The sequence below is a fragment of the Orcinus orca genome, chromosome 4 (genome assembly GCF_937001465.1).
Source record: "Orcinus orca chromosome 4, mOrcOrc1.1, whole genome shotgun sequence".
Taxonomy (NCBI): domain Eukaryota; kingdom Metazoa; phylum Chordata; class Mammalia; order Artiodactyla; family Delphinidae; genus Orcinus; species Orcinus orca.
In genome coordinates, this window is record NC_064562.1 from 44,045,420 (window position 1) to 44,066,089 (window position 20,670).

Below are 20,670 nucleotides of genomic sequence, written 5' to 3' on the forward strand. Positions count from 1 at the left end.
ACGAACAAAGAAAGGGACAAAAGTGAGGCCATCTTTAGAGGCTGTGAGCTGATAAGATTTCCATAGAGAAGGTGATATTTCAGCTGAGACCTGAAGATGAAAGAAGTTGTCATTTTAGGAAGAGGTAGAAAATTTCCAGTCAGAGGAAACAGAAAGTGCAGTCTTGAGGGTGAATGATCACGACCGGATGGAGAAGAAACCTTAATGGAAATCCAGTGACCAGAGCTGTCGGGGGCTGGGGGTGGGTGGGTGGCAGGAGCCAGATCACAGGGCTTTCGTGGGACAGCGAGAGAAGTGGGGATTTTATTCTAATGAAGTGGGAAGCCCCTAAAGGATTTTAAGCAGAGAGTGATCTGACCTATTCTAATAGTCTGCTGCTGTGTGGAGAATGGATTGAAAGGATTAGAAGTAAGAGTAGTGAGACCAGTGATGCAGCTGCTACAGTAGTCTAGGTCAAGGATGATGGCAGCCCAGACCGAGGCCACGGAAGGGAGGAATAGAGGAGCAAGTGGCATTTTAACGGGAGTGAGGTAGAGCAGGAGGGTCAAGAAGGCTTCCCTAAGTAAGGTTAATGGAAGGTGAGACCCACGGCTGGAAGGTAAGGAGATGCCTTCATTCACACAGTGAAAACAGGATTAAATTAAGATCTAAAGAAGACTTAAATTCTGAAAAGACTATTGTTTTCCTCTTCCCCAAGACACATGTAATAGCGATGTAATTCATAAGTGAAACAGGACTAAACCACAAAATAGGTGGAAGCAAGTTCCACCAGCTTCACAGTTTTTCCACCACGACTAGGTTAGTGTTTTCACTTTTGAAATTTCGAATATTGAATAATTTCAAGATAGTTTTGCTGATCTAGACCAGCTGAGCCTTTTTGTTTAATCTAGCCTTTAACAAAGGCCCTGAGAAGGGAAAGTGTTTGGAGTGTTTTTGACTGAAAGTAGGCTGCCTCCTATTGATGGATCTGCAGACCATGCAGTAACCTGCAAGCTAAACTGGGGACTGGAACTTCAGAACAAAGGAGAAGGTGACACACCTCGGGGTCCTGCCCGGGGGGCAGACAGCGGGATGGAGGCGAGTTTGGAGCAGCACCTGAAGGACGCAGTGAAGAATCCATCCACCGTTGGAGTTCTGTGCACAGGTTCACAAGGACTCGATCTGGGCTGCTGCAGAACCCTGTCAGCTGAGCATGCTGGGGTGATATTTGTTCTAGCCCAGCAAGCAGCTAAGCTGACCTTGGCCCCCACTGATATTCCTACGGTGTGTCTAGAATCAGGGAACATTATCATGATCTAGAAACGCGATGGCATTACAACGGCGGTGCACAAAACGGCCTCTTGACATTTCGTATCCGTTCCCCAGCAGCCTGTCACAGGGACTCAATCATACCTTGTGTTAATTATCTTATAGAACTGCGAGAGTTCCAGTAGTTAGGCCAGTCATGGAATGTGCATTGGACACTTTTCCATTAATTTTAGAGTAAGCTGCTTTTGGACATTCTATGGATTGACTTATCAAAATACTAGTTAAGAAAATAGCTTTTTTTTTTTTTTTTGGTCCAATGAGCTGGAGATCACAGATTCTTGGCTCTTGTTCCACACGGCTACCAATAAGCCATGTATGACTTGGTTATGTCTCTTCAGTTCTCCAGCCAATGAATGAGAGTTTGGAAATTTCTTTCTAAATCGAAAACCCTCTCTTTGTTCTTTTCTTTTTTTTTTCTTTTTAACATCTTTATTGGAGTATACTTGCTTTACAATGGTGTATTAGTTTCTGCTTTATAACAAAGTGAATCAGCTATACATATACATATATCCCCATATCTCTTCCCTCTTGCGTCTCCCTCCCTCCCACCCTCCCTATCCCACCCCTCCACACAAAGCACCGAGCTGATCTCCCTGTGCTACACGGCTGCTTCCCACTAGCTAGCTATCGATTTGGTAGTGTATATACGTTTGGTAGTGTATATATGTCCATGCCACTCTCTCACTTTGTCACAGCTTACCCTTCCCCCTCCCTGTGTCCTCAAGTCCATTCTCTAGTAGGTCTGCGTCTTTATTCCGTCCTGCCCCTAGGTTCTTCAGGACCTTTTTTTTTTTTTTTTGGTTCCATATGTATGTGTTAGCGTACGGTATTAGCATGTTTTGAAGGTATAGGTCGCTTTGTAGAGAGACTTTTGTTATGTTTAATAAATCTGGTTAGAAGACTGGACCTGACTGCACTGACTCCAGGGAGAAATGGGTGTGGCTAGATTACAGGTGCTGACCGCAGTGGTGGAAAAGTTTTCTGTCAGTCAAAAGTCAGGTGAGATGATTCCGGAGGCCAGTTCTGATCAGAAAATGAATACCTTAGCTACTCTACTATTTTTTAAAATACACTTATTTGTATACCATTTCTCTATTTTTTTTTTTTTTTTTTTTTTTTTTTTTGCGGTACACGGACCTCTCACTTTTGTGGCCTCTCCCGTTGCAGGGCACAGGCTCCGGACGCGCAGGCCCAGCGGCCATGGCTCACGAGCCCAGCCGCTCCACGGCATGTGGGATCTTCCCGGACCGGGGCACAAACCCGCGTCCCCTGCTTCGGCTGGCAGACTCTCAACCACTGCGCCACCAGGGAAGCCCCATTTCTCTATTTTGAGTGGAGCAAAGCAGAGTTGAGAGTTACTTTAGTTGGTGTGAATAAAATGTCAGAGGCAATGTATTGGTCTAGTGACTTCTTCAAAAGAATTGAAAAATGTCATCGTTTTTATATTTGGAAATTCACTCTCATTTTGTTCTGTTTTGATCTATATGGTTTGTCTTAAAGATAATACTGTAGCTATCCTGGCCTGTATGTCTTGCAGTGGCTTTTAACCAAACCCATTAAAATTCTGACCTGTAATAATTCACTTTTGACTGTACCAACTTATTTTTTCTTTCTACATTTTTATTTTTCTTGACTCTCCTATTAGGCGATTAGCTCCTTTTCAATGTTTGAATTATCCAATTCTTTGGTCCACAGGTTTCAGAAACTTGAAGTGAGGAACCCATTCATCTTTGTATCTTGAGCAGAAAGACAGTGCATGAAACAAAACAGATGCCCAGTTTGCTTGTGGAATGGAATCTGGACAGCCCTGCCCTCGGGGAGATTGTGGGTGACCTGCAGAGTCAGCTGCATCAAAAATGACACAGTGCTGTTGTAAGTGGAACAGGGGAAGCATGTCATGATACAGAAGTAGAAGAGGGAAAGAGAGTAAGATGAGTTATGCATGAAAGTGTCAGGGAGAGCATGAAAGGGGAGGGGATTCTAGGGGAGCAGCAGGGGAAGGACACCCAGGTGGAGGAAACACCATGCAAAGCAGAAGCAAGAAATATTCAGAGATTATAAAGTTCCACAATTCTTAAATGGGCTAAAATGTGCTGAAGGTAACACATATAGAAGGAGACAAAGTCTAGAGATAAGCAGGAGTAAAAACATCCAAGGCTTTGTAGGTCATGTTATGGAGTTGGGACCTTGTTTGGCAGGCTGTGAGGCAGGGGGCAGGGAAAGGTCTTAGTGTGGATAAGCTGAGTCTCAGTAATATGAGATTGCTAAGTCTCACAGCAATAGGATCAGACTTGCATTCTGCAAAGAGCACTCCGGCTGTGTCATTGGAGTGAGTTCAAGTGCACCGGGGGATTGACTTGGTAAGGTGCTGTGACAATGATGCAGATGGGAGTGAACTAGAACCTTCAGTAAAGCAGACGCCATGCAAATGAAGAGGCCAGGTCAATTCAAGAGATGTATAAGATGATGCAAGACTTGATGACTAGATATGAGGATCTGGGGAGAGGGAAGTAACAGATTCATGGCTTAAGAGACAGGTAAATGATGGTGCTACCTACCAAGGTAGGGAATACAGGACTGTTTGTGGGGGAATGGGGCAAGTTGATAGTAAAGGGGACAAATCAATCCTTCGGGTCATTTTGAGTGTGGGGTAACTGCGGACCTTTAGACCAGAGGACACTGCACCTCAGTGTCCTTGCATAACTGCCCAGACAAAGGCAGTTTTTCACAAATATTTTTAATAACATTCATGCCTTTGTTATCCCTGTATAGCACCCTCTATATTTCATTGTTATTCACTTCACTTTTTAGAAAATCTGCATTTTCTCCTGTGCTTTCCATCCCCATTAATGGTGACATATTCTCCCCACTTAGCCAAGCTCATCACCTCAGAGTCGATCTCAATTCTTCTGTCTTTCTTACTAGTCACATCCAACATGTCACTCAGAATGTTCCTAATCACTCCCCTCCTCTCCTCTTTCTGGTCACTGTTTGGTCCAGCATACCTGTCCACTGCCATATACACCTATATCCCCAGCCCTCCCCAGTCAGTTTCTTTCTCCAGACTCTTGCAGTGATTTTCTAATTCCTATTTCTGCCTCTAAGATTTGCCCTGGAAAATTACTCATTACACACTATTGCCAGAGCAACCTTTCTGTAACCAAGTCTACTCATATCACTTTGTTACTTAGAAACATCAATGGCTCCTCAATCCCTAAATGGTTATGTACAAATACCTTGTTATCTCATAATTGGCCCAAACTTATTTTCTAGACATAGCAAATTATTCCTCACTTCACAAATGATACCTAAACTGACTTTAAACATTGTGAGTCAAAGGCACTCTGATATATTAGTTTTATGACTGTATTATTTCAGGTAGGTGTTGGACAGGTGAAAGAGGGACTCTGTCTCACTCCACCACCACTGACACAGACACACACATACACACACACACGCGTGTGCACACACACACACACTGTTAGATTCAGTTCCAAAATTAATTCACCAAGGATATTGTTATGGGTTGAATTATATTACACTGAAAATGGATGTTTGAAATCCTAATCCCTGGTACCTAGGAATGTGACCCTATGTGGAAACTGGTCTTTGCAGATGGGATCAAGTTAAGATGAGGCCATTAGGGTGGGCTCTAATCCAACATAACCGATGTCCTTATGAAAAGGGGAAATTTGGACAACAGTCGCAAAGGGAGAGTGCTACATGATGATGGAGGTCCTGTAGCTACAAGACGAGGAATGCCAAGGATTGATGACCACCAAAGAGGCAAAGAGATTCTCCCCTTCCAGTTTCAGAGCGAGCATGGGACTGACAACATCTTGGTGTCAGACTTCTAGTCTCCAAAACTGTGGGACGATATATTTCTGTTGTTTGTAGGACCTGGTTTGTGGTAGTTTTTGAAGGCAGCCCTGGGGAGCTAATACAGATTCGAGATTTCACAGGATGCAGAGTGGCCACAAAGCCTGGCTTCTCTCAGCCTCTAGCATTTCTGGTGGGCACAGCTGCTCTGGCGGCACTGTCCCTGCATGGCAGAGGTGCCTTGGATCTGGAAAAAGTGCCACCACTGCACTTTTATGTGTAAACTTACAGCACCATCCCTGAAGAATTTACAAACTCTGGCCTTCTGTTCAAGAGAATGTTTACAAACGTGGCGTTCTACTCGTTCTTGATCCAGATTCAACGTTGACAAAGCCACAACTTCATCCAAGGGGAGAAACGACAGTGAGTGTCAGGAATCTCTTAATCATAACTTTGTCTCTAGCTCCCTGGAAAGCCCATTTCCATGCAGACTCACTTTTTGATAAAAACTGTAAAATGTTACCTAGGCTTATACTCAGAAAGCTACTCCTATTTGTCTTTTTTCAGCATTGTGATTTACTTTATCAAAGGCTTTTATATCTTATTTTTCTTTGTAGGTGGTGTAGGGAGTGATTTTTGAGCAAAAGCAATGAAATCCTGACCTTACCTCAATAAGGACCTTGTGGCATTTTACTTGACCAACTTTATCAATTTTGTTCTATTTCATTCGTTTCCAGGATACGCTATGCTTTTTTTTTACATCTCCTGGCTTTTGCATGTGTCATTTTCCTCACCTAGAACATACGCCTGATTCATTTCCAACTAAAGAACGCCATCACTTCGCTAATTATGATAATCAACACTGTCCTGGGTACTACACAGACATGATCCCATTCATATTCACAACCTTGTGATTTAGACCGAGAGAGGTTAGAGTGACAAGGAGGTGGCATTGGAACCTGTCTCTTTCAGATCACAGAATCAATGTTCCTGTTTCTTAACCTCTTGCCAAGCCAGAAATCTTCCTTAACGTTCCTAGCCAAATATTCACTTTCTCCTCCAAGTTCCTGGAGAGTTTTGTACTTACTTTTATTGGGATAAGTCACAATAATTTATATTTTAATTACTTATTTGGGTTTGTAGCCCCAGTTGGTTGAATTCCACAAGACAAGAAATGGCTTTTTGCCCACCTGCTTTAATCATGGCTCATAACAGATGCCCTCCAAATATTTGCCAAATGGATTAGAGCATGCTGAATAAATGCACTCATGGATTATAAGGCCACAGCATCTTCTATTTGACTGTGAACTTCTAGAAGACAGAGACCTTGCCTTTGTAAATTTTGAATCCCCAAAGTTGAATAAAAGTCTGTTGGCAGAATGAATGATTTAGTCAATGAATGATTTGGCTGAATGAATGATTATAGGTGACTAGAAGCCCAGCATGTGGCAGTTTTCCCTCCGTGCTTTATAAGATTTAGGAGCAGGACTTCCCTGGTGGCGCAGTGGTTAAGAATCCGCCTGTCCATTCAGGGGACACGGGTTCAAGCCCTGGTCCGGGAAGATCCCACATGCCGCGTAGCAACTAAGCCCCTGTGCCACAACTACTGAGCCTGTGCTCTAGAGCCTGCGAGCACAACTACTGAGCCCGTGCGCCACAACTACTGAAGCCCGCATGCCTAGAAGCCTGTGCTCCACAACAAGAGAAGCCACCACAACCAAGAATAGCCCTTGCTTGCCACAACTAGAGAAAGCCCACGCACAGCAATGAAGACCCAAAACAGCCAAAAATAAATAAATAAATAAAAATTAAAGATTTAGGAGCAAGTGATATAAGATCATACAAAAAGGCAAAAATTTGTCTAATCTCTGTTAATCTCAGATTGAATGCAGCTAATCCAGCTTCATGATGGGGACTATAATCTGATTTTAAGATCAAGAAAATGAAAGTACTAAAAATGAGGAACAGTTTCATTATTTCATTCATTTATTCATTCATTCACTTACTCACTTACACTTGGGAATTGAAAAAGCACCCGAGAGCTGAGTAATTCACATCCTTCTTTTTTTTTTTTTTTTCTGTCCAATTGTTGGAAGCCTGAGCTTGGGAAGCCAATTGGGCTGAATCCCAAAGACAGCCACTGTGGTAAGATGCCTTTGGGACCATCCATGACAAATAAAGGAGTATGGTGCTTATAAATTAGAACAGTGGCTCTCAAAGTGTGGCCTGGCAACCCATGGGAGTCCCCAAGAACTTTTCAGGGAGTTACAGATCAGAATCATTAGGACAATACTGAGCTCTTATCTGCCTTTTTAATTCCCATTCAGTGGACTTTCCCAGGCACTACATGGTATGTGGTATAACACCAGACTGAATGTAAAGGTCAGTATGCAAATCTAGCTATCTTCTATTAAGTCAAACATTAAAAAGATTTGCAAAACCATAAGACAATGCTTCTCTTCACTATGTTTTGGAAACAGCTATTTCTCATAAGATGATGTCATTTATGTTAATATTTAATGATGTATACCAGTTATTTTAAGATAAATACTTACAAACATTTTCTCAGTTTTACTTTTGAACATGATGAATGTTGATAGATATAACCCACATAAACAAAAGTCTGTTGGGGTCTTTTAAGACTGTAAAACTCATCTGAGACCAAAAATGTGAGAACCACTGACTTAGACAAACACGGACTCATAAGAAGTTTCAGACCCACTGCCCTCTCAGGAAGCATTGCCTAGAGTGTGCTTCCTTCTAGCTGGTGTGTAGGTGGGGTGTGAAGGCAGAAGGCGAATCATTTACAAGGATCTGGACACCCGCCCCCTTCACAACTTCATTCCTCTGAACCTACTCTCTCCACAAGGGCCATGTTATTTCTGCTTCATCAGGGATCTGCAACTGGAACCAGATATTTACTCTCTGGTCTGAGGCCAAACTCTGACGTCCATTCTCCCTACTGCAAGTCCCTCAAAGCCATCTTCTTCCAGCACCAGGGAGCCTCAACTCCTACAGAAAATCTGTTCAAGGGCGAGTCATTACAATCAGCTCCTGGAGAGTGGGCTGATTATGTACTTTCTGAAATGTTCTCTCAATAAAGGAGCCATTCAGTGATGGGGGAAAATAAAATAGCTCTTAATCACAGTTGCAGAATTTCTAATAAAAATCTATAATTAAAAAAGAAATTGATCCTCAAGCATTTTTACTTTTATTAAATTGCCAGAAAACAAAGTCGTGTTCACCTCTGGTCTTACAGGAAGGAGCCTAGCAACATGTATACATCCACTCAAGAAATAATGATGGACCACCCATTCTGTGTTAGGGATACTGGGAATGTTTGCAAATACCTGGCTGAGAAGATACTGTGTATCCTATGGCCAGCCCCTGATAAATAGTTACGGAACCTCGGCCTTTATAAAATGAAATAGAGATCAGAACAAACGTAGGAACCTGTTTTAAATGGACCACACCGACAATTAAATTGGTGGTTTACTCCCAGTTCGGGTCTCCAAAGGGAAGCTGGACATGTAAATTGCCAAGTCGGTAACAAAGAATAGCATGGTCAGAGAAAAGGAGAGGGTCACGTAGTTTAGGTTAATCTGTGGTGATCCCGATTGGCCAGATCATGAAATAAACAGTAAGAGCTGACTGTATGCTAAGACAGAAGACTACGTAGTCTTGTTTTACCGGCTTCTTCATGCAACATGCCGGCTTGATACAGGCCTGGAGATGATTTATTATTTGCTTTCCTTGAGCAGATGATTCTGCCTGGCATTATGGCATCCAATAAGCTCACTTAGCGGCACACTGTTTACACACACTGAGCAAAATCTGAAAAACAACTTGACCCTCTGAAGTACTGAAACTAAACAGGGATCTCAGTTACCCTTCTTTCAGGGAAGTGTTATTGCTGGCTGATTAAATGAAACCTTCTGTGTCTGGAGGACTTTCTGAGAGGAAGCAGCAGTTACAGACAGTCTGGGTTTGGGAAATAGGACAACTTTATATCTCCACTGAGGTCCTAATGGCTTTAGTTCCTCTTGAATGGTTACATGGAAAGATAAATATAGTTCAAGCCAGGTTTTGGCTGTTTAAATGAAAGGGTGAGCAAATAATAGCCCATATCCACATGGCACAATACTCTAAAAGAGCCAAATGAAAAACAATAACACTCAAGTTGGCTTTATCTATCTTTCATTACTTTGGAAGTTGTCACTATGTCTAATACAATTAACGTATTATATCTTTTTTTTTTTGCGGTATGCGGGCCTCTCACTGTTGTGGCCTCTCCCGTTGCGGGGCACAGGCTCCAGACGCGCAGGCTCAGCGGCCATGGCTCACGGGGCCAGCCGCTCCGCGGCATGTGGGATCTTCCCGGACCGGGACACGAACCCGTGTCTCCTGCACCAGCAGGCGGACTCTCAACCACTGCACCACCAGAAAAGCCCCAATTAATGTATTAATAACAACGACATAAACAACAAATGGATCAAACCAATAACAAAACTCAGCTACTATTAACAAACAGTTTATGATATCCCAGTGTAACTGAAAGTGCAGTCTGGCTGCTTGTTACTCAAAAGCCAATAGAGAGGCAAGGTTGGTGGAAAGGAAAGTTTGCTTTATTTTGGATGCTGGCAGCCAGGGAGGGGGGAGGGTGGACGCCTGTCCAAAGGCCGACTCCCCACTTCCTACAACCAGTGGGCAAGAGCTTTTATAGACGGAGGGAGGGGGCTACATGCAGAAACAGTACAGTCGGCTCTGACAGGCATCTTGAAATTGGTCACTGGTGGTCTGACCAGCATCATCTTGATTGCTTCAGGTACGGTTAATCTTCAGGTCGGTTTGTTTCCATTTCTTTGAGGCCAGTTCTCGGAATTGTGGCAGCTTATGTCATGGCTACAGCCTGCTCATGTAGTTAACTTCTTCCACCTGGTGCGGGCTTCAGTATCTTTAAGACAGCTCACAGGACATGGCTCAGAATATTACCTGTATCCCTTAAGGAGGAACTAAAGGTCCTTGACCATGTTTAATGACTAAACTACTTTTATTTGGTCTCTTTTGACTGTTTTCCTTTGTTTCTCTACTTTTTCACTTCTCTGATTAAACTTATTCTTTGGCTAAAGTTTTTCCACAGACAAAAGGCAGGCTGAGGACATGGGGTGCATAGACCACAGGGTCCTGCTCCATTTCACTAGGTATTACTAGGTAGGCATGGGTGTTCTTTTTAAATTTATAGCTAGGGCTGCCATTTATAGAGCTGTTGCTATTTCCATTTGTTGGGCATTCGGCAACTGAATGTCAAAACAGCCAACACATCTCTAGTTACTGTACCCAAGGTTGTCCTGTGAGATGGAATTATTTCCCAGCATTCCAGAACAATGTTGCCTTCTGGTTGGAAGTTATACTTGAGTGGGGATTTAATGTCCTTCTTTTATTAATGGACTTCTACTGAATGATTACCTCGAAGAAGAACTCATCTGGGCTGCATAGGAGTTTACAGTTTAATCCTAAAACAGGTACACAAACATAGGATTATAAAACTGTTTGATAAAAGCTGTGACACAGGCAAAGCCTCAATCAGATCCTAGCATTAGGGAAACAGGCTTAGGGGCAGGCCCAGGGCTGTGTGAATGTCCAGAGCACAAGCACACACAAAGGTAAGTGTATTTGCTTCTCCTGCTATCTCTCCCCTCACATTCAGCTCCAATACTGCATACAGGAAAGCGTTGTGGTCTCTCAGCTTCTAATCCTTAAAATCACCTTCTTCTTCCACAAAAATTTTCCATCAGGTTACAAGCATGTCCCAGCCCTTGAACCTCCAAACCAGTTGAGACGCTATGGAGCTCTTAGCATTACTGGAGTGGCCAGCAGAAGGAGGCAAGGCTGCCCTCGGGGGTCTTTCCGCTCTAAGTGTGATTCGTGGACCAGCAGCAGCGGTGTCACCTGGGAGCTTATGAAAAATGCAATGCAGCATCTCAGCCTCCTCCCAGACCTACCGAGTCAGAACCTGCATTTGAACAAGCTCCTCAGGTGATCAGATGCACTGGTCTAGGGCTGCCTAGGAGGCCAGTGTATTCCTTCCATATGGACACCTCCCAAGGCAAGCTACATAATTCAGCCTGACGTGCTGGAAAGCCACATTAAAGATTTGAGACTTTATAGTAAGCGCAGTGGGAAGGCCTTGGAGGTAGAAATGTTTGGGGATTTTTATAGGCCCTATGCACTCTGACTTTTGGAGGCTCCACTTCCACAGCATATTAAGCAAATATATTGGCATCACGAAAATGCAGACATATTTAAAAAAAAATTTAATAATTTTTAAAGTTGTGTTTTTATATGGCTAAATTATTCCTTTTGTTTTCTGCTTTAAAATTGATAATATATATGCATATACATACAAATATACACATATATTCACACGTACACTTGAATTGCTAGTTTGCATAATGTCATCCTTTGTAGATATTTAACTCAACACTTTGTATTTTTCTCTTTTGTAGCACAGGGGGCAATGATTTTTTTCCAGGTCCCATATAATTCCACAGGTCCACAGGTCCTTGCTAACATATGGCTCTAAGCACTGTGGCTATATGCCTATTAGATTAATGGGCTTTGAGCAGAGAAGTGGCAAAGTCTGCTTTATGGTCTAAAAAGATCACTGACAACAGAGAGGCTAGCCCTAGGGCTAGGGCTTGGTGTGGGAACAGGAGTGGCCGCTGAGAAATGATGAGATGACTCTCTCGGCAGCTCAAGCAACAGAAGATGTTGATGGTGGTGACAGAGGGAATCTCCTGAATATTAGAGAGAGGCGTGTGGCAGAATTTTCAGGACCTTGGGACACATTTCTTATGGGGAGTGAGGGAAAGCAGGAGACGGGGATGACTCCCTAAATTCCAAACTAAGAAATCTAACTGGAAAACAGCTTATTCGTATAAGAGACACTGAAGGAGTCATTAGTTCTCGGGAACAAGTTGTTCCTTTACTTTTGGACATGTTGATATCGAGTGACTTGTATCTTGGTCCCTGAGGGGAAATATCACAAAGGTATCTGAACAATCTGCTCTGGATCACGGAAGAGAAGTGCCACATGGCAATGGAGATTCGGGAGTCACCAGCACGCAAATAGGGATGGAAACGAGGGGTTCTCTATGCTTCTCCGTCTTTACTGCGGAACTTAAAGGGGGCACTACTTTTAAGAGGTCGGTCACTGACAAAGAGGAAAGACAACCTTGCTTAGGGGAGCAAGGACTTTCAACATTTACGGTTAGAGACAGAGTCATTGGCAAGGGAGACTGGGAAGGCGAGTCTACTGTTGTGAAGAAGGAAAGAAACTTGGGAGAATACGTGGTCACTGAGGTCACTCCTGTGAGAAGTACCTGCATTCAGTGCTGCTGAGATGTCAACTAAGATACACGTATTTCTAAGGAAACTAGAAATTGGTGACCTCTGGGAAAGTATCTTCGGTAGGGTGGTGGGAAGCCAGATTACTGAGTGCAGTAGGCAAAAGGACAGCTCCCTCAAAGTACATGCCCTAATCTCTAGAACCTGTGAAGATATTACACTTGCAAAAAAGGACGCTGCAGATGTGATTAAGGTAGGGATCTTGAGATGATGAGATTATCCTGGATTATCTGGGTGGGCCGAATGTAATGACAAGGGTCCTTATAAGTGAAAGAGGGAGCCAGGAAGGTCAGAGTCGGAGAGAGCTTTGAAGATGCTAAGATGCCGGCCTTGAAGATGGAGGGGACCACGAGCCAAGGAACATAAACTTCCAGAAGCCACAAGAGGCCACAGGCAACAGATTCTCTTCCACGGCCTCCAGAAGGAACACGGCCCTGACGACACCTTGATTTTAGCCCAGTGAGACCCATTTCAGAGTTCTGACCTCAAGAACTGTAAGGAAATAAGTGTGTGTTGTTGCTTGGTTTAAGCCACTAACTTTGTGGTAATTTGTTACAGCAGCATTAAGAAACTGATACACTGAAGGTCAAAGGAAAAACAGAGGAAATGAAGACAGTGAGTGTGGGAAGCTTGAGGAGGAGCTGTGTAAGATATAACAGAAGGAGCCTTTGCTTAAGGTGGGAGAAACTTATAAGCCATAAGCTGAGAGAGACATAAATTCCTAATGTATATAAATTAGCATATATATATATACACTAATGGAAGGATATCAGTAAGAACAGGAAGATGAAAGATTCAGAAGTAGAATCACGAGGTTGAGGAACAAAGAGGGGCAGGGAGGGATAAAGAGCACAGGTGGGAGCACAGATGGGATGAAGGACACATCATCCTAAGAGGAAGTGAGGGAGGAAAGGACACATCCTGGTGCAGATGGGTTTCTAAATCTGATGTGGGAATACTGAGGTAGCACCTTACTAATGAGTTATACTTATTCTCTCCGTGCCTCAGTTTCCTTATTTCAAATAATAATAATAAGTAATAATGATAATAATAGTATCTCATAGGGTCTTCATGAGGATTAACTGCCTTAGTACATGTCAAGTGCAGTGCTCATATGCATTGTATGCATATTATTATATTCGTTTTTCTAGGGCTGATGTAACAAAGCACCACAAACCGGGTAGCTTAACAACCACCCGGGAGCTTTACTCTCTCCCAGTTCTGGAGGCTGGAAATTTGAAACTAAGGTGTTGGCAGGGTTCGTTCCTCCTGAGGACTGTGAGGGAAGGGTCTGTTCCAGGCTTCTGTCTTTGGTTTGTAGATGGCCATCTCCCTGGGTCACTTTACATCATCTTCCCTGTATGTGTGTCTGTCTCTGTGTCCAAATTTCCCCTTTTTATAAAGACATCAGTCGTATTACATTAGGGCAACACTGTAGACCTCATATTAATTAACCACATCTACAATGACCCTATTTCCAAATAAGGTCATGTTCTGAGGTACTGGGAGTTAGGACTTCAACATATGAATTTGGAGCGGGGGTGCAGGGCGCACGATTCATTTCATGACAATTATTATTACTCTTTTCTCTGCAAAGAGTCAGTGAGGCTACCTGCCATGAGTAAGAGTGGTGAGAAGAAGGTTTAAAGAAAGAGGAAAAAGTTGGCCATTTTTATTATAATAGAGAGAAAGAGCTGACCAAGTAAATTTAGCAGGATTGCTAGGGAGTCTTTAGCAACCAGAAGTGGTTGGTATCAAGAATTTACAGTGGCCAAAAACCCTAACATTTTATTAGTGCCTCCAGGGCCCTGTGCAGTCTGACTCCAAGCTTTGCCCCACTGACTTATCCTGCATCACACTCCTCCAAGCTCACATGTTCCAGCCACCATGGCCTTCTTCCTGCCCCTGCACCTCACCAAGCTCCTTGTGGCCTCCTGGCCTTTGCTCTTCCCTCTGCCCTGCATGCACTTCCCCTGGAGCATCCTATGGTAGGTTTTATCTCATCACTTAGGCTTCACTCAAATGCTCCCTCTTCAGGGAGGTCTCCTCTGACCACCTCTTGGAAGTTGTCTTCCAAATCCAACCTATGTTCTGTTTTATGGTCTTTATAACACTTGTCAATATTGGAAAATATGTCTCTTAATTCTTTTTTTCTATTCTATCTCTCCTTCTCCAGAGTTTTTTTCTTTTTGCCTTATTCTTTCCTTTGTTCAAATATTCTACTCCCATTCCCCTTCTCCCACAGAGGCAAACGTTCCAATGTGCTAATTTTGTATCTTTTTATTTGTATGTGTTTTTGCAAATTATTTTGTGCATATTTTTGATCTATGCAAAGAGTATCGTGTTATATATATACATATCTCAATTTCTTTCATTTTTCTATTAGATAATATATATTTAAGGTATATCATTTTTCCTTGTGAATATCAAATCTGTTGTTCTAAGTACTGTATAATATTCTATGGCATATCTCCATGAACAATTTACATATCCATTCTCTTGGAGATGGATACCTAAGTACCTTCCCTAACCACAATAACACAAAAGAAGCTTCAATAAATGTCCTTGTACGTGTCCCCATAGGGACCTGTGTGAGAATTTTTCTGGGCTATATAGTATACTCAGAAGCAGAATTGCAAGTGAGCTGTACTTAATCTTAATTTGAGTAAAGATGGCTCTCCAGAATGGCTTGACCAGTCTAATATACTACCATTGACCCAGAACTTCAGTTCCATGAGAACAGGGCTTATATTTACCTTGTTCCACTAGCACTCACTGTCCAAGTATAAGAAAAAGAAGATTAAAAAAGAAAAAAAAAAAAGAAAAAGAAGGTGAGAAGTGGGATTCCTCCAGGATGGGGGCTTCATCTGGCTGTTGCAGAATACATCGTTGGGGAGAAATACCAAGAGTGTGAAATAATGGACTGCACACTAAACTGAGTAAGAAGCAGCGTAAAGACAGGGAGGAAGAAAACAGAGGGTCAAAGAACTAGAGGTCACTTTAAGGTCAAACACACAGGAAGAGAAAATAACTGAGCAAATAAGCTTGAAGGATGGAAAGTTGTGGTCACAGAGTAAAAGGGCTTATCTTAGCCTGGGTTCTCTAGGAAACAGAGCCTGAGGCAAAGCTCACATGCTAATTCTTAATGGGGGGGTGTTATCCTAAGGAAACAGGAGTGAGGGAGAAAGAGAAAATGATGGAGAGGAGAGAAAGCAGATTCAAGGTGATGCATTACCAATCTGTCACAGCTTCTCTAGAAAATAAAGCTGGTTGCTGAGTTATGCCTGATTAGCCAGAAGTACAGAACCATTGCATCTCTGAACAGCTCCTGGATGGGCAGGAAGGGTGAGCAATTACCTGCTGGCTTCTTCCTTGCTGTTGTCTCTCAATGGTCAGAGTCAGCTCCACAGCACATTAATTCCACTATATCTCTAGGGTGAGTTTTGGGCCCCTCCAGGCAGCAGCTAGGGAAGCCAGAACTTCTGTGGGTCCAGCCAGGTCAGACCTGGGAGCTGGAACCACTGAGGCTCCCTCTCCGGTGGGTGTTATGGAGGCCATGCTGGTCTGGTCCTGACTCCAGAGGAGGCTGAGGTCGGGACAGGATTCACCGGGGCTTTACAACCACGGGAAAGGCATGAGCCCCTGCTGAGACCACTGTGTCTAAGAAGAAAAGCAAAGGGCTAAAGCCTTGGTGGCAGGCAGGGCCAAGATGTTCTGGGGTGCACAAGCCTCCATGATTTTAGAGAAGATTCCAGGTCTAACTGTGGCAGTGAATGCCTGAAGCTGAGTGGACACGAAGATTATTGGATACGAGGTCTAAGGAGTTGAGAGGCCAAAGTGCTGGATGGATGGTCCACATGGATTTTGAAATAGTACAGGATGTGGGATGCCAAACACTGTGAGCCTAGTGCATAGTTAGTGCACATTGGCTACACCCATAACTAGGAAAAAAAAATCACTATTTAGGAACGTCAGTGCACTAGGGACTAAAACTCAGTATGTGCAGGTAGAAACAGAACATAAAATGTATTTGTATATTGGTCTTTTGTAGTAAAATTTACTATTACCTGCTTGCTAATTGGGCAGATTATTAATTTCTAAATTGTGTCATTATTCCAAACAATTGTCTTTATTCCAGAAGGAAAATCAAGAACACATTTCAAATTCTTTCTACAGAATTTCAGAAACTTAAATACAATTCTTCTAGGTAGTAAGTCATAACTCTCTCTATCCCTAGGATTTGGACCTTCAGTGGGTGCTGTGAGAGACACAGGGGAGATGAATCAGATGTGAACCATGCCCTCCAGGTATTTACGGTCAAGTAGAGGAGATAAGCAATGTAAATAGATAACAATAATACAAAGTAGAATGTGATAAATACCACCAGAAGGGCTGAGATAAAGTGCAGCTCTGAAAAAAGGAAGTACACTGAGAAGTGATAATTGAAGCTATGAGGAGAGGGGGGTGGTGGGTGGGGGGAGAGAGAGAGGGAGGAAAGGAAGGGAGGGAGGAAAGGAGGAAGGAAGGGGCTAAGGACAGAATCCTGGGAAAATTTAGAACGAGTAGGAGTGGGGTAGAGGAGGAAGGTCTTTCAAGGAGAACGTGGGCAAGAGACTGGTCAATTTAAAATGGGAGGCACTTGTAGGCTCCGGCTGCTGCCTGGAAGGGCCAGGAGACTACCCTAATGCGCTGTGAGTTAATGCGCATAGGGCTCACCCTTCTCCCCACCAGGGATCAGCAGGGAGGGATTTGGCAAATGAGAAGCCATTGTCCCCTTGGAGACACAAAAGTGGGATGGAGAACTCAGCACTAGGCCCAGAAGATTGTGTGATGTGTGTAATGGGCTCCCATAGGTTTCTTTCTCAAGTCTCTAGTATCCTGGCAAATAGTTTTTGTGCTTTTTGTTTGTTTTTTAAGAAAACAGAGACAGTAGATTAAAGAGTGGAATTGGGGGGGTTGTTTTTCGCATTATGAAAAGACTTCAGCTATGTATGTTCTGAAGATATAAGAGTTAAAACAACAACGTCCCTGCTCTGATGTCCAGTAAAGGATGGAGACAAGCTGACGAGCCTTTGAGACTTGGGGCAGCATGCTCCTGTGGGGTCACAGAACCACCACTCTGCAGAATCAGGGAGACTTCATGGAAGGAATAAATGGCTTTGAAGTGAAGAAAGGGATGGTGGGCTGCAGGGAGGTTAGACAGCAGGAACACGGTGGTGGAATCAATTGGTCCTGTTTCATAAGCATATTGAGGATGCCGGCCCCTGGACAGCAGGAATGCCAACAGCAAATGGTAGTATTTCTCCTGGGTTAAGGTTTGGCAAAGCTGAAGTGAAAGAAGGGCACAGTGACCTAAGGTTCTGGCTTCAGAAATTGAAATGGCTTCTCACGAGGTCAGTCTGGTGAGATAAATAAGCATGCAGACAAATGAAAGAAGACAAGAGAGAAGGGAGCAGAACCAGAGAGACAGGGAGAAAAAACTGGGAACGAGGATGGTGGATGTGCCCCTCTCGTGTCCTCAGAAGAGCTTGTTCTGGTGACACAACGGAGAGAGCTCAGCTTGTCCCCGGGGTGCTCTGAGCTGGGCTCAAACGTTGTGAGCACAAAGGCTGATCTAATGGGGCAGCCAAGCGCAAGGGCAACTACAGAGTCTCCTGTGAGGGCATTTATCCCCAAAGAATAGTATTCCATCTAGATGAACGTGAACCAGAACTCAGTTAGGCAGGGCCTTGGGAGTCTGAGCTCAGGGGAAGCAATCTGTTTCCAGCTTAGTCCCTTAGATGCATGTCCATGTGAGAAAGAAAGTACGAGAAACAGATTTCTCTAAAACACCAAGGCTGCTTAAGGGCTTCTTAACACAAAGATGGGCATTTTACTCTCCACATCTCCACAAGCCATCTCTGAGCTTTGACACCATGAGAGCGCTAGCGCTCTGGTGACAGTGCTTGGTGGGGACCATGACACCCAGTGGAGCAGAGGTACACCCAGTACTAGAGGATTTATTCATGAACACGGGTCCTGCACTACCAGTGGGCCCAGAGAAACCTTGCAGAGGGGGCCTGGAGGTTGCGCTCTGTTCCTCAGTCAGTGGCCAGGAAGGCCAGTGAATTCTGGCTTCTCACCATCTCCGTAGAGGCAGAAGCCAAGATTTTAGGCTCTGGAATTAGATTGATTGGCTCTGTGACTTATAAGCTCTGTAAACTGGATCACGTTATTTAACCCTTTGAGCTTGCTTCCTCAGGTACACTTACCTTTATGGGTCGACGTAGTAAATGAGGAATTTCATGTACACCTTTAACAGGTGGCGCGGTCAGGCCACACACGCGACTCCCTCTGCCTGAAGGTGCGTCCTCCTTACTTCTTGCTGTTACTCATCTTAAGTTTAAATGTCATTTATTTCAGAGGCGTCATCCCTGAGCTCCTGTAGCAGACACTGGATTGGCTACCCAGCATCCACTGCCACCTTCTCATTTTTTATTTAAGTATTGACTCCTTAAAGAATGCAATCCTGAAAAATTCAAGGGCAAATCCTGAAGAGCCTTGACCAATTACGGTAATCCTCAACTCCCCGCCTCCGCGGCCCTCCTTCCCAGCATTTAGACATGCGTGGGTATGTGACTTAGTTTGGACTGATGACGGGTGAGAAGTCTGCTAGAAGCTTCTGAGAAAGATTTCCCCACTCTGGAAAAAGGACACACTCTGCTACCATGGGGCACTGTCAGGATTGTCTGTCCTATAGGGAGCTGCTCTGCCTTCCTGGGACCGTGGGTGGGGCAGACCCAGTACCATGCTGGCATGCTGGAGATGGCAGGGGGAATAACGGAACCGGCTCTGGGCCTTCCCTGACAGCACTGAGCTGCTGAATTCACTAGATAGAGCCTCTTGACCTTGGGACTTCTTGCCATATGAAACAATAAATTTCCTTATCATTGAAGGCATTTTAAATTGGGTTACTTATTAATTGTAGCCTCCCTCATCTAAATTATGACACCATCATTTTTGCTCTCATATCATATTTTCCTTCATAGCATTTATCACATATATAGTTACTTTTGTGTTTAGTTGATTGATGTCTGTTTCCCCCAACGGATTCTAAAGTGCCGAGATCACATGTTGACTTTGCTCACCATTAAATTCCCAGATTTTAGCACCGGGCCTAAGGCATAGAAGCTGCTCAAGCACATTTGTGGGAAGAATGAATAAAGAGCTCAAACATGGTCCCTTTTCTTCTCCTCTTTCTCACCCTCCTCCTTGTTCTCTATAACTCTGCCCTGTTGCCAGAGCACAGGATCCCTGGGAAGGAACCTAAGTTCTCCCTCAAACTCTGACTCTGGGCAGCAGCCTGCACTACATCAGCGCCTTTCGAGTTTTACCTCAAGGAACAGTAAGAAAATACATATTACACGGTTGACCCAGTACACACACATTTACCTATTTAACCGAAGAGAAAGGTTTATAGAGCATATTTACTTGTACTATGTGTAAATGTCTCTGACATTTTTATCCTATTCTATTTCATTAGAAAAATGCAAGTTCTGGCCCAATACATCAATTTTTGGACCCATTAATTAGTTACCCACAGCACCCCCCCATGTACTAAATTAAAGGTAAGGACTTTGAAAATCTCTGATTTTCTCTTTTTTTTGTTGCTTAACTGTCCATAAGGCCATTGACTTAAATGTCCATTATTACAGTGACTTAACAATGACTTAATTATTTTCCCTTTTCCTGTGGAATTCTTCTCCATCCCCATCTCCTCTAGTTGGGCTATTTCGAAGGCCTGCATAAAATGCAAAGACTCTCTCATGTGTTCATGAAAAAGTACTTTGTACTTTTGCCGATTTTTTTCCAGTTAGCACACACACACAAAAACCAGGACTACATTTTCCCTTCTTTGAAATTTAATGGCCCTATTCAACATATTTTACGTGGGCCTAACTTCTATGTAAGTTTATATATGTACTAGTGCAGACCGGCATTACATGAGTCCCACTGCCACCCTGTGGTTTAAAACCCAAGGGAGCTGGGTTCTAACATTCTCTAGAGGCACAGTGAATAGACCCTCACTGTAGTTCCCATTCCTCCGCACAGAAACTGCCCTTGTCTTCCGAGGATTTACCAGTGAAATTCCTCTGG

At 43.5% G+C, this 20,670-nt stretch overlaps 1 protein-coding gene and 1 long non-coding RNA gene across 2 annotated transcripts in view; one reads left to right on the forward strand and one right to left on the reverse strand.

The window, feature by feature from the left end:
* The window catches only part of LOC117196743 (uncharacterized), a 53,184-nt gene extending 34,092 nt beyond the window's left edge, over positions 1-19,092 (reverse strand). Inside the window, exon 1 of the long non-coding RNA XR_004477070.2 lies at positions 18,786-19,092. This is a non-coding gene — a long non-coding RNA (uncharacterized LOC117196743). The remainder of the gene's footprint in view (positions 1-18,785) is intronic.
* Positions 1,072-1,299, forward strand: LOC125964285 (ragulator complex protein LAMTOR5-like). Its single transcript, XM_049709418.1, has one exon. The coding sequence runs from the start codon at positions 1,072-1,074 to the stop codon at positions 1,297-1,299; it is 228 nt and encodes a 75-aa protein (XP_049565375.1).
* Positions 19,093-20,670: the final 1,578 nt, after the last annotated feature.

Excerpts from the sequence above, each read along its gene's own strand:
- LOC125964285 (XM_049709418.1), top strand. The coding sequence starts at position 1,072 with ATGGAGGCGAGTTTGGAGCAGCACCTGAAGGACGCAGTGAAGAATCCA.